Raw genomic sequence first — 12,182 nt, forward strand, 5'->3', positions numbered from 1 at the left:
GTATGTTCTCTACCTCTTTAATGGTCTCTTCCTCAAGGTTTGGTAGTGATGTCAATAAATGAACTAGTTTTGAGACTAAAAGAGATTTAATAACGGTTATTTTTCCAATTAACGTTAGGTGCCTTCTACGCCATTGCGCTATCTCTTGTTTTATCCTCGGTATGATCGTTCTGATATTGTTAGACGTTATATTGTCATTATTTTTGTTATACACTATCCCAAGAATCTTCATCTCACTAACGACGCTCAGACCTAGTTCCACAAGGGTGTCAGTCTGCACCTGGCCTATAGGGAGACATTTTGTTTTTTGCAAATTGACTTTTAATCCACTTATCTTTGAGTAATTATTAAGCTCATGTAGTATGCCTTTAATGGAACAGATGTTATCGCTTGAGAATACAATGAGGTCGTCGGCATACTGTGATAATCGGACTTCCGTTCTATCGGATATATCGATGCCTCTTATACAAGGAGAGGTATTCAATTGATACGCGAGAGGTTCCATGATAAGATTAAACAGATAGCCGGATATAGGGTCACCTTGTCTAATGCCTCTTTGCATGAATATTTTTGCACCAAGATTGCCATCTAGAAGGATACGTGAGTTTAGATCTCGGTTAAGAAAAAGCACATTGACGAGCTTTCGAAAATAATGACCAAAATTATAAATCTCAAGCGTGTTTGACAGGAATTCCCAGGAAACTGTATCAAAGGCTGCCTCAAAGTCCACCCCCATCACAATCCCCGACCCATCCTGACTGTTCAAGCGCTCAATAACATCGTACAGCAGCCTACTGTTTTCCCCAATGAAACGTCCCGGAATGTATGCTGTTTGAGAGGGTGAAACGAGTTTGTGTATCACAGCTTTTAATCTTTTAGCTATTGCCGCCGATATAATTTTGAAATCTACATTTAGTAGCGAGATAGGTCTCCAGCCTTTAGGCGAATCCTTTGGTACGCCTGGTTTAGGAATCAGCTTAACAATACTTTCGTTATGTGAATTCAGATTTTTGTGATCTTCGAATCTCTCAATCCATGCTCGATATAGAAAGATACCTAATGATTCCCAAAAATGTTTAAAAAACTCGGATGTAAAACCGTTCGAGCCCGGCGTTTTGCCCTTTTTCATGTTCATCAATGCCTGTTTCAGTTCTTTCAAAGAAATAGGTTCGTCTAAGACTCTTTTTTCATGTTCATTCAACTTCTTCCTTATATTATTACTCAGATAACCGCTTGGTATCACGGAACGAGTTTTGAGATACTTTTTCCGAAGTCCTTCAGAAAAATATTCAAGTATTTCTTTTTTATCAGTGATAACTATCAGTGATAAAAAGTGAAAGATGCGAGACGAAGCACACATGTCTTGGAACTATCACAGGATTGATCACGTGAATGTCATTATCTTTGACACTGCCGCTGGTCCCTATAGCAGCTAGCTATAGCACAACACCATTTGCATCACATAAAAATTCAGCTCACGGCAGGGGTGAGTCACTGTCAGTTCTGTTCAAGGTTGTTTGCAGTCTGAACAAACACGAGTCTGCCCATGTGGCACCATAGTGCCACCCCTTCCAAACCAATAACATCCCCCTCTCACACAAACAGAGCGGAGTGACAGGAACCTCGCGTGCTTCGAAGCACTGGAACGGTTGGAAACAAACAAATGACATGAGCGGAAACGGCTAATGACCGCCGCACCGGAAGCATCATGCTCACTTCATTGCTCTTTGCAATGATAATGTTGATCGGAGGGGGAGGGGGATGTGAGGCAAGGGTGTTGATGACTCATCAGTAATATGCTAAGCACGCAGAGAGAAGCATTACGCAAACACTAAGCTCCGAGATCCACCCTTCTACAACAGTGCTGGCGTCTTTTGTCACGATCTGACAGTCACTGGGTGAGCAATCAGCATGTGCTTGGAGGGAGACAATCAGACGAAACACTGAGAGGACCCAAGGAATGTCTTAGCCGCCTTAGCAATTAAGTCATAAAATCTAGAGAAAACGTAGACCATCAGGTCCTTCTCGGCTGAGCCCTCCACATCGAAAGATGTGATTTCCTTTTATCGAAAACGAGACACTGCCAGATATCATTTTTACATCGTGGAAGGCATCACAACACGCGGACTTTGGACTTTGGTGCAACCACGACCGAGTGTTTGGATCAGTTGGCCATTGCGAATAATTTGCATAAGTACTTTCACCTGATGTTGAAACATGAATGCAACCGGTTTAGAAAGGGTGATGTTCATTTTACTAGGTGCTGACAAGCATAGCAGCCTCACCGTTCAGACGTATCAACTCTGTTGGGAGGTGCCGACGGTCCATCCTGACAGTCCGGACGGGTGACAGGGGCTCCGGAGATCGCATCCAGAACTGGAAAATTACCGGCAGTGATATGCGTTAGTGATGTTATGAACAGTCTGATACTATAAGGTATATGATTATATAGTCGGCTGACTGTGTTGTTCTTTACCTTGTCTCGTCACTATTTCTTGAGGAAAACAAATTCAACTGCAATTCAGTGGCGCAGCCAGGATTTCGTTTCGGGGGGGTCATCGCTTCCAAAGCGGGCCCCCTAGTGTGCGGGCCCCCACCCATTTTTCAGAATCTCTCCATATTTCATACGCATTCTGCTGGGCGGGCCCCCTTTACCTGCACGATAACCCTGAGCGAGTTTGAATCAGAAAATTTGCATAGAACAGTAGCTCGGTAATCACCCGGTCTTCACTTTTTACGCAAATTGACCACGACAGAAATATGTTACTATGACGTATGACTTCGTATCTTTCGAGTCCGATATGAGCCCCAATTCCGCAATATGCATAGCATATTATATGCAATCGGAACTGTTGCCTGCTTCTGTCGCACAAGATTTAAAAGTAGTCCCATGTGCCTGTCCTAAGTCATCTATTGGCTGCTGTAGTAGATTGTGCTTTTATTCTTCTTCATTACGTGAATTCGCTCGTAAGAAGTTTTAACCCTCGCCGGCACAGGGGGGAGGGGTTGATGCAACCCCCTAAGGTTTTTTTCGCGAAGAACTCGCGTAAAAAAGCGGCTGATCGCGACGTAACTTCCATAGTGCGCTGAAATTCGCGCAACTTATAGAACAAGGATGGGTAACGTGCCTGTGAAGAGTCACAGCTCGATCGGGCCGGTGGTGAGCACATGGCGCGTGCTCAAAAAGTGCAAATTCGCGTCATAGACTTTACATGCATAAATCGGCTTGCAAAAATGGGCGACAATGGCTCAACTTGCCCGACACGGGTCCGGTCCCCGTGCAGTATCTCGGTAACCGTGGGTCCGATCGGCACGAGGAACACAGTATCGTGCATGAGAATCGAACGGGCTATCGAATGGTGTGCGGTGCAGGGATGGCACGCGGCACGTGCACCCGTGAGGGCACTTATGCTTGAAAAATTGACGTTTTGGACGGATTTTGGACTTAATGCTATTTTTGGGTGACTGTCAGACGGAGCGGGTTCAAACAACGCTTGTTGGCAAGAGAAATGTACCTACCGCCTCTCATGGGAAAATTGTGAAAAGCTAATTGATCAAAAACAAGGTGGAACAAATTGCTGGAGAAAATAGCATTTGCTTATGACTTACTTAATTACAGGGGTTTTGCTACATAACCTGGTATGTTTGACAATTGAAATGGGCATAGATTGGAAGAGCATTCAATTGTGACCAAGGTCCAATCATCGCTTTTGCATGACGAGCAACAATATTCTTAAGAATATAAATGTTTCAAACCTCTACATAGTAATTCATCGATGGCTTTCACTCTTCAATAACCTACGCCAACCTATGTCATGAAATACACTTGGCATGTTCTATAGTAGAACGCATGGTTATTATCAGACACGAGCACCTCGATGCGATTGATATTTTTTTCCCAAAACCAAAATGCTTAGCCGTCAAAAGGCAATCGACCGTAATGGATACATAACCCACAGACACAAGACCAACCAAACGCCCACCGATCGAAAATACCCCTTATTCGCGTTGCGAAGCAAGCGGGTCACCCTAGCGGGCCCCATTCACCCGGGGGCTCGGGCCCTATCCACATGGGGGACCAAGCCCTATCCATACGGGGGCCCGGGCCACGTTCACCTGGGCTCCGGACCTCGTCCACCCGGGGCTTCGGGGCCCGCCCACCAGGGGGCCCGGGCCCCATCCAGCCGGGGGCCCGGGCCCCGTCCACCCGGGGCCTGGGGTCCGTACTCCCGGGGGCCCGGACCCATCCATCGGGGGGGGGGGCCCTGGCCCCATCTACCCGGGGGGCCGTGCCCCATCCACCTAAGGGGCCCGGGCCCGTTCTCCCGGGGCCCGGGCCCCATCCACCCGGGGGCCTGTGCCCTATCCACCCAGGGGCCCGTGCCCTATCCACCCAGGGGGCCCGGGCCCGTTCTCCCGGGGCCCGGGGCCCATCCAACCGGGGGTCCGGCCCCGTCCACCCGGGGCTCAGGGCCGTTCTCCCGGGGGCCCGGGCCCCATCCAGCCGGGGGCCCGGGCCCCCTCCACCCAGGGGGCCCGGGCCCGTTCTCCCGGAGCCTCGGGCCCCATCCACCCGAGGGGCCTGGACCCGTTCTCGCGGGACCCGGGGGTCCGGGCCCCGTCCACCCGGGGCCCGTTCTCCCGGTGGCTCGGATCCATCCACCGGGGCCCCATCCGCCGGGGGGCCCGGGCCCTATCCACCCGGGGGCCCGGACCCATCTACAGGGGGCCCGGGTCCCATCCACCCAGGGGGCCTGGCCCGTTCTCCTGGGGGCCCGGGCCCTGTCCACCTGGGGCCCCAGGCCGACCCCTCACCCGAGGTGTCGCAGTGGGCATTTCTCGAAGCGGGCTCGTCCGATTAGATTAGGACCTCTCTCTCCTCTCTCTCTCTCTCTCTCTCTCTCTCTCTCTCTCTCTCTCTCTCTCTCTCTCTCTCTCTCTCTCTCTCTCTCTCTCTCTCTCTCTCTCTCTCTCTCTCTCTCTCTCACTCTCTCTCGAGCGGGCCCTGACAGAAATTTCGGGGGGGTCAGCTGACCCTCTGACCCCCCCTGGCTGCGCCACTGCTGCAATTTTAGGCATTTGTCATATCTTCATTCTGGAAAAAATCACCAATATCGGTAGCTTCTCTGAATATCGTACTATTTGTTGTTCTCTCTTGATTTGATCACACCGATGTGGCTTACTACATAGCTATACTACATACACGGCATTGGAAAAAATATCGGCATTGCTGACAAAAAAAAAACAAAAACACGAATCACAAACATGGAACTTTAATATCGAAACTGTCGTAGTCCACATATGAACGTAAATATTGTGCGAGAAGCTAGACATGCGCAATGCGCACAACAGGTCCGGGGTCCCATGTGAGCCGGGGACAGGGACCCACACGTCACGTGCCACACTGCAGTCACGCACCAGGCGGATATCAAAGAAACCGCTGTGCCTGTTCAGCGCAGATGTGCAAACACGCGGGAGCGCACGTAAACAGGGTAGGAGGGTTCAGAGAGGTCGTGCCATGGCAGGCAGGGGGACGGAGAGGTAAACCGTCACGTGTGTCGCGGCCTAGGGACGCAATGAATGTATCAAAGGAGTAATATCAGACCGGTAAGCATTCAATAAACAAAGGAGTGGGATGTCTGTTCCTCAAATCCAATAGCTCCTCATCAAGACGGTTTCCTGGTCGCCAGTATTTGCTCGGGTGTTTCGCATTGCCAGTCGCCAGATATACACTGCAGCCAATACGCGGCATATTTGTTCGCGGTCACGTGACCTACTAGCCGTCACCCTTCACCAATAAACCTCGGCTGGAGCGTCAATGTGTCAGTGATGTCACCCTGTCTGAGGGTGGAGTTCTTAGTCGCGTGCAGCAGCCTGGGCCACTCGACAGGAAGCCGAGAAAAGGAGAGGGTACTCCAGAGGAGGAGGATGACAATGCAGAGGAAAAAAGCTACCTCAGGAAATATTGATTTCCAGCCGCCCACGGTGGTTTTTCAGTGAGGACAAAGACAAAGACCGGGATTTGAGAAATGCAGCGTTGACGATCTGAAATGTGGACTTACTAACAACCCCTAATCTGCCTCTCAGCTGAATGACATCGTTAAAGTGTAGCATGTAGATTAAATGCGGATCGCGGCCTGAATAGTCGCTAAAAGACGCTTTGTAATACACTTGGTAGGGGGATATTTGGTAGTGGCTTAAAACAAGGATGTCGTTATTTTAGGATTGCGGCATTATCACAGATCGTCGACCACTATCCTAGCAACTTATTGAAATGGTATACAGATTGAACATCGTTTACAGAGCAATTCTGAACAAAAAGCATTACGACCTAGGAATAGACATCTTATACGGATGTCTGGTGATTTCACGATGACCCAATGACTTCGCATACGGCAGACTTGCATGACTAACTACATCATCATTTTTCTGACGTTCAACTCCATCTTGTCCGTCGTCTCGCGCTGTTCGTTTGACCCCGACCCCGTCCCGCTGTCTCGGTGCCGCCTCATGGACCGACCAGGGAGGGACGGGGGTGAAATTGGAGCGGCGGGGGCGGGGGCGGCGGCCGTCTGCGTTCCCTGTTTATTTACCTAACCGTGCCCTCGGTCGAGAATAGGAGGCGTATGCACGCCAGCAGCGCTCCACGGCTACCATTGACATCGCTGGAGGTTGTAGTTGTGAGGTCTGGAGGGTGGATTTGTCGTCCATGGCAGTTGTTGTCCAGTTTTCTGGCGTGGCCAGGGCAGACTGACCCCGTTAGCTGTATACGGCGGGGCTAGTGTGGAACCTCCCCCTCTCACTGAAAAAGGTAGCATGTGTTTTATGGCCACTGGTCAGAGTAAAACAGTCTCCAAGTAGTCAGCTGGTCGGCTTGACCACGGGTTAGAAATGTCCCCTAGAAGCCAAGCATGGTGTGGAGGGGCAAAACCGTCGCCCCGTTCTTCAGCAGTCAGTTGCCTACACGGCTCGGATAGGAGAAACTGTACCCCCGCTCCAGCAGTGTGTGTGTGTGAAATGCTGTTAAAGGTAGACTGCCACCTTTTTTCCACAAAACGGTTTTCACTAGAGCTGAGCCACCTATGTCCCAGACTGAAGTCGGTTTTCCGAAATTCGAACCCGTTTGCGAGAAATCGGAGACCAAAGTTCAGTTTGATGCCATTTTTTTAGTCCAAGAAAACCGACATCTCTACTGTTTATCGATAACTTTGAAACATGAATTTTCTTATCTTTTGGTAAATATATGCCAAAACTTTGATTGTTTCGAGATCAGAGAAGAATTTTGGAGTGTCAAAATAAAAGTTAAACTGATATATTCAGTAGTTCATTTTTTCCAAAAAAGTGTGGGAAATGGGGTTTAACATGGGCCAGACCCATTCCAAATGAGCCATGATTTTTTTAAAATGTTTTACGAACTTAAATGCAAAATAAATTAAACATGGCCAACTTCTCATGAAATCATATATTAGTAAATTATAAAATACCTTACTTTTTCAAATAAAATGTAATAATCTTATGACCTTGAAGTCTAGTGATGTGTAAACATTGTCGCTAGACATTAACCGATTGATAATTGTATGAAAATCGACAATTTTTTTCGCGATTCACGTGATGATACTTTGTCAGGTGAATTCTAAAATTTTGTTTTGTCCAGGGAATAAATCATAGGCCGATCTGAGAAAACTTTTTGAAGGTGGCATCCATATCTCCACTTATTCAGTGGCATGGCTGCAGTCAGTGACGTGGCCCAACAGTCATCACTCGTGTGTATACCGTGAGGTCTGTTTTGACTGGAGGTATCTCCCCGGCACAAAGTCCAACTATAACTCCGTCACCTGAACATAAACGTCCCTCCCCGACGGCTCGTCTTCCCAGACCGTGACTGGGCCGTAAAGCTGTGCACGACCGGTGACCAGCACGGCATGTGTGCACGGCGCTGCACAAACTGACCCAGGCAGACGGCCGGAGGTGGGTGGGACCCTTGGGTGGGACCGTGCCGAGTGGGCGGAGGCCGTGCTGAGTGGGCAGAGGTAACAGCCTGATGCAGGGTTGGGGTGGGCGGCTGCAGAGAGGGCATGTGGCTTCGTGATGAGAAGAGCCTCCAACTCTGATGGGTGAGTGAAGGAGGCGTATGGGCGGCTTGACGCAAGGCCATTTCAGTTTTGTTATATGAACATATAGGATCCGTATGATTTCTTGGAAAATAAGACGGTTACAGTGTGATTGTTTGTGAAGTTGTTTGTGAGTTTCCAGACCTGCAACTTGGAAGTTCAATATCCGGGTACAACTACAAGTGTCCCGTTATCAAAGAACAAAGTTCGCGCTCCTAAATAATCGCACCAAAAGAAACAAATTCCGGTGCTATTTCAATAATAATCTAGCATCCGTGTGTTAGTAATCAACTTAACCTGATCCAGCCGCACTGTACATCTGAAAAACACACGATGGGGTGGGGCTGGCTGCTGTCTGAATGAACACCTACCTCCCAATTCGGCCGACTCCTTCAGCAGTCCACCTTACAGACTGAGGCTCCCCTTCGGCTGCCCTTTCGATCCCCACTCATAGTAACCACAATTTCAACTGAAATAACTCTCTTCTCCGATGTTCCCTTTCCCCAACACCACATGAAAGACGCTTCAGTCCACTTACAGCCGGAGCCCAGCTGTTGCTAGTCTGATGTCCGCCCAGTACCGGCCCAGGTCGTGACTGGACTCAAATTACTCGTGACGGACGACCCGACCCGTCGGAGGAGGTGCATGGGTCGACGAACGCTGGCAGGATGGGAGCGATTGAGGCCCACCTCACGGCAAGGCGTGACTGAACATGGCACAGCAGGACGGAAGGATGCTGGAAGATGTTGCTGCTAGAGAACAGAAAGACATTCAGAACCTAAAAGTGCGTTGTGGCATAATCGAAGGCAATGAATTAAATGAAACATAATGAATAGCCTGGCTGGCAACTTTCTAGACTGATTTCGTGACTTCTCAATACTAACTCGCTATGCACCAAAAAATGGCACGCCTAAGACGCCCAACGAAAAAACGCCCACATTATATCTAACGCCCAAAACAGCGGTAGCTCGTGCCGAGATATCTCAACTCAAATCCATGCGGCTACTGGGTGCGGGTCGTCGGCTTTGGTCGCTCCACCCAGGCCCCTGTACGGAGCCCTCTGCACGGAGCCGACCGCTCCACCCTGGTCAGTGGTCATCAACATCGCTGTCTGCCCCCATATCTGCCCGATACGGATACGGCGGGCGGTGGTCCGCCATATGGTGGTCGGCACGGCGCTCCAGCGCGAGCGGCCCGCTCTGGTCGTGCTCGGTCGCGGTTCCGCGGTCTCTATTCCTGGCGTTGCCGCGGAGCTCGGTAAAAAGCAGCGGTCCCCGTGGGATGAGAGGTGGGAGGGAACAGATGGACGGCACGCGCAGAAGGAGAGGAGGAGATGTGCCACGGCAGGCAGATTTCAAACAATGGATGTGCGAAAAACACACATGGTGGCGACTGTCGTGCGTGGCTTTTTCGGTAGAATGGGGAAGTGGATTGTCGACTTGTTTCCGATGAATGATGTTTGACAGAAACTAAAACTAGCATAATATTTGAACGAATTTATATTTACTAAACAGTCCTACAATCCAGAGGAATTGTGGCTGTCGTTTTCTCCCTAAACGAACAAAATAGGCACACTCTAGTCAAACATGTCCCCAATCTGTGAATCTCGTCACGAGATCCTGGGACTGGTTTGTGGAATGGGATGGGTGACATTGACCCAGTTAGATGCTTCTGCATTTTTCCGAGCTAACCCAGACTGGCAGCTGAGATTCATGCTGGTACCGAGTGGCGTGCTGGCAGGACAGGTGTAGATGCACCACCAGTACGCGGGTGCCCGAAGGTCGTGACCATGCATGCGCACTGCGTACGCGGGAGGCGCCTTTACAACGTATTTTTGTGGACGTAGTTCATAAACGATGTCTCGTTGAGTGGTGTGTCCGGTTCTGGATGTAGCTGGGATGACAAGCGACACAAATGGTCGTATTTCTCTTTTTATCACGAACACCACTTAGTTTACACATTATACTGTGGGTAAGGAGTAGATATCGAATAAATTTAGCAGAAAATTATTATTGAAGGCTCTTGAGTCTTGTGTTTATGAACTTGTGATGATTCGATAAAAGATCCAGACTGTTTTGACATCAAGGTGATAATAACTGGCTACCCCTGCTCATATTGATATTAGGACGTGTGAGTGACATTCACTTAGCCTTTTTATCACAACTGCGTTTCGATTATTATACAAATTCATGGCAATAATAACGATCCATCACACACATTAGCAGATCGTCGCAGAATGTGCCACGAACACACACTAGCTCGCATCAAGCAGCCTTTGGGTATATTATAAGGTCAACTTCATAACCCAACTAACAAAACAAGTGAACTCAACTCACCTGTCAGCACCACGAACAGTCCAGCCAGCAGAGGCGGTCCGGTCCACCTCGCTCGTGCCATCTCAGCCCGACCGTGCTCACCACAGCTGCCTCACAACCACTGGCCGTACGGCGCTGGTGACCTCGGCCGGTTAGTAGCACACGGGGCCAACTGGCCGACTGGTCGCGGCCCTAACAGTTCACTGGACCCGCTCAGGGCTGAGCTGGCCGCCTGTCCAACCTATCCTCGCGCCTCGACAGTCACTGGGCGACTGGGGCGCGCCCGGGCCGCCGCGCCGCCGCGCGGGCGGGGGCGGCGGCGGGGGCGGCGGCTGGAGCGGGCTGGATAAATATGCACATCGGGAGCTCACGGGGTCGTATATGACCCAGCCAAGCCTGACGCAGTGACAGAACAGAGGTGGGCTGTCTGTGGCAAACATGTTTTTGAGGAGAGGAGAGGGGGAATGATCATAATCATTATTCATCTATATTAACCCGCGCCGTGCTGGTGGCCTGAACTTTCCGCCGAGTGCTGGGGGGGGGGCGTTTTCACGCCCCCCGTCTAACTCGGCTCCTGGGCCACGTATCGACACGCGGTAAGCGGCAATCGAAAGAGCGTCAAAAATAAGGACGAAAACACTTCGGTCATTTTTTGGGTCAGGTCAAAGGTCAGGTCACCAGAGGTCACCAAAGGTAAAATGTTGACTATTTCAACATTTTGGAAACTGCCAACGGCTATCTCGGGAACCGATAGAGCTACAGCGCCGCGGAAAAGCGCATTCGATAGCCCGTTTACAGACCTTTCTGGATAATGTTCTCAGATTTGACCTCAGGTCAACGGTTTAGCCTCCAGAGGGCAAAAACTCCAAAAATAGCCGTTTTTACGAAAAACGTTTTTTCGTCAATAACTTTTGACTCATAAGCGCCATGACATTATTTTTGCCAGCATCGTGTTCCTCTCGTCGAGACGCGTCGAATGAACTATTTGTTGACCTTGAAAGGTCATTTTGAAAATTTGACCTCAGGTCAAGGTCATGACCTGACCGAAAAGGGTCATGTTGCATATCAGTCGATCCGTATCGTCGAGCTGAACACATCTGACGTGTTTTCACCGCTCTAGCACGTCTCTATCAAAAGTTATAGCCAAAAAACTGCTGGCGACCGTTCATGACCTGAGATGACCTCAGGGGCACACAGAGGGGTCACAGGTGCATTTTTCCTATTCAGTGTGTCATGTTTACCTATGAACCGATGTTTGAGAGCGTTTTGAACGATATTCGTCCAAAAGAGGCGCATTTCAATTTTCTCCCGTTGACTTATAATGGAGAGGTCGCAAAATTGACCTGACCTTAGGCAGGGTTGTATACGACTCAATCAATAGCAATCAATTCAATCACGACAAATTTGGGAAACCAATCAAATCAATCAAGTCAGAGCAGTTTTCGGGAATTGATTCAATCGACTCAAACGCGCCAATGAAAGGAATCAATCAACTCAATCAAACGACTCAAACCAAGATATACATTAGGTTTTTTGCCCCACCAACTTCGAAAAGTGTCCATAGCAGTCTAGTGTACCTACCTACCTACCTACCTACCTACAGAAGAAACATAAAAATATTGTCATTTAAAATTATAAATTACCATGCCATTCAAAGTTTCTATGTCATAAGGAAGGATACCTAGTGATGGACAGGTGGATCATGATACTGAGGTTCAATGGGTAGAATTGGAGCAGAAGTTTCATTTAATGGGTG

General features: G+C 49.3%; 1 protein-coding gene across 4 annotated transcripts in view; it reads right to left on the minus strand.

Moving 5' to 3' along the window:
* LOC122388230 (probable Xaa-Pro aminopeptidase P) overlaps positions 1–10,711 on the minus strand; it is a 30,817-nt gene extending 20,106 nt beyond the window's left edge. The window contains exons 1-2 of one of the 4 annotated variants that reach the window (XM_043379114.1): positions 10,448–10,711; positions 2,286–2,376 (exon numbers count right to left, since the gene is read on the minus strand). In XM_043379114.1, the coding sequence (XP_043235049.1) occupies positions 2,286–2,376; positions 10,448–10,508 (152 nt within the window). In that variant the 5' untranslated portion in view covers positions 10,509–10,711. The remainder of the gene's footprint in view (positions 1–2,285; positions 2,377–10,447) is intronic. The other 3 variants (XM_043379115.1, XM_043379116.1, XM_043379117.1) reach the window with 3 other exon arrangements.
* Between the last annotated feature and the right edge of the window lie 1,471 nt (positions 10,712–12,182).

Source organism: Amphibalanus amphitrite, unplaced genomic scaffold (assembly GCF_019059575.1).
Source record: "Amphibalanus amphitrite isolate SeventyFive unplaced genomic scaffold, NRLGWU_Aamphi_draft 000314F_arrow, whole genome shotgun sequence".
In the NCBI taxonomy this organism is placed as follows: domain Eukaryota; kingdom Metazoa; phylum Arthropoda; class Thecostraca; order Balanomorpha; family Balanidae; genus Amphibalanus; species Amphibalanus amphitrite.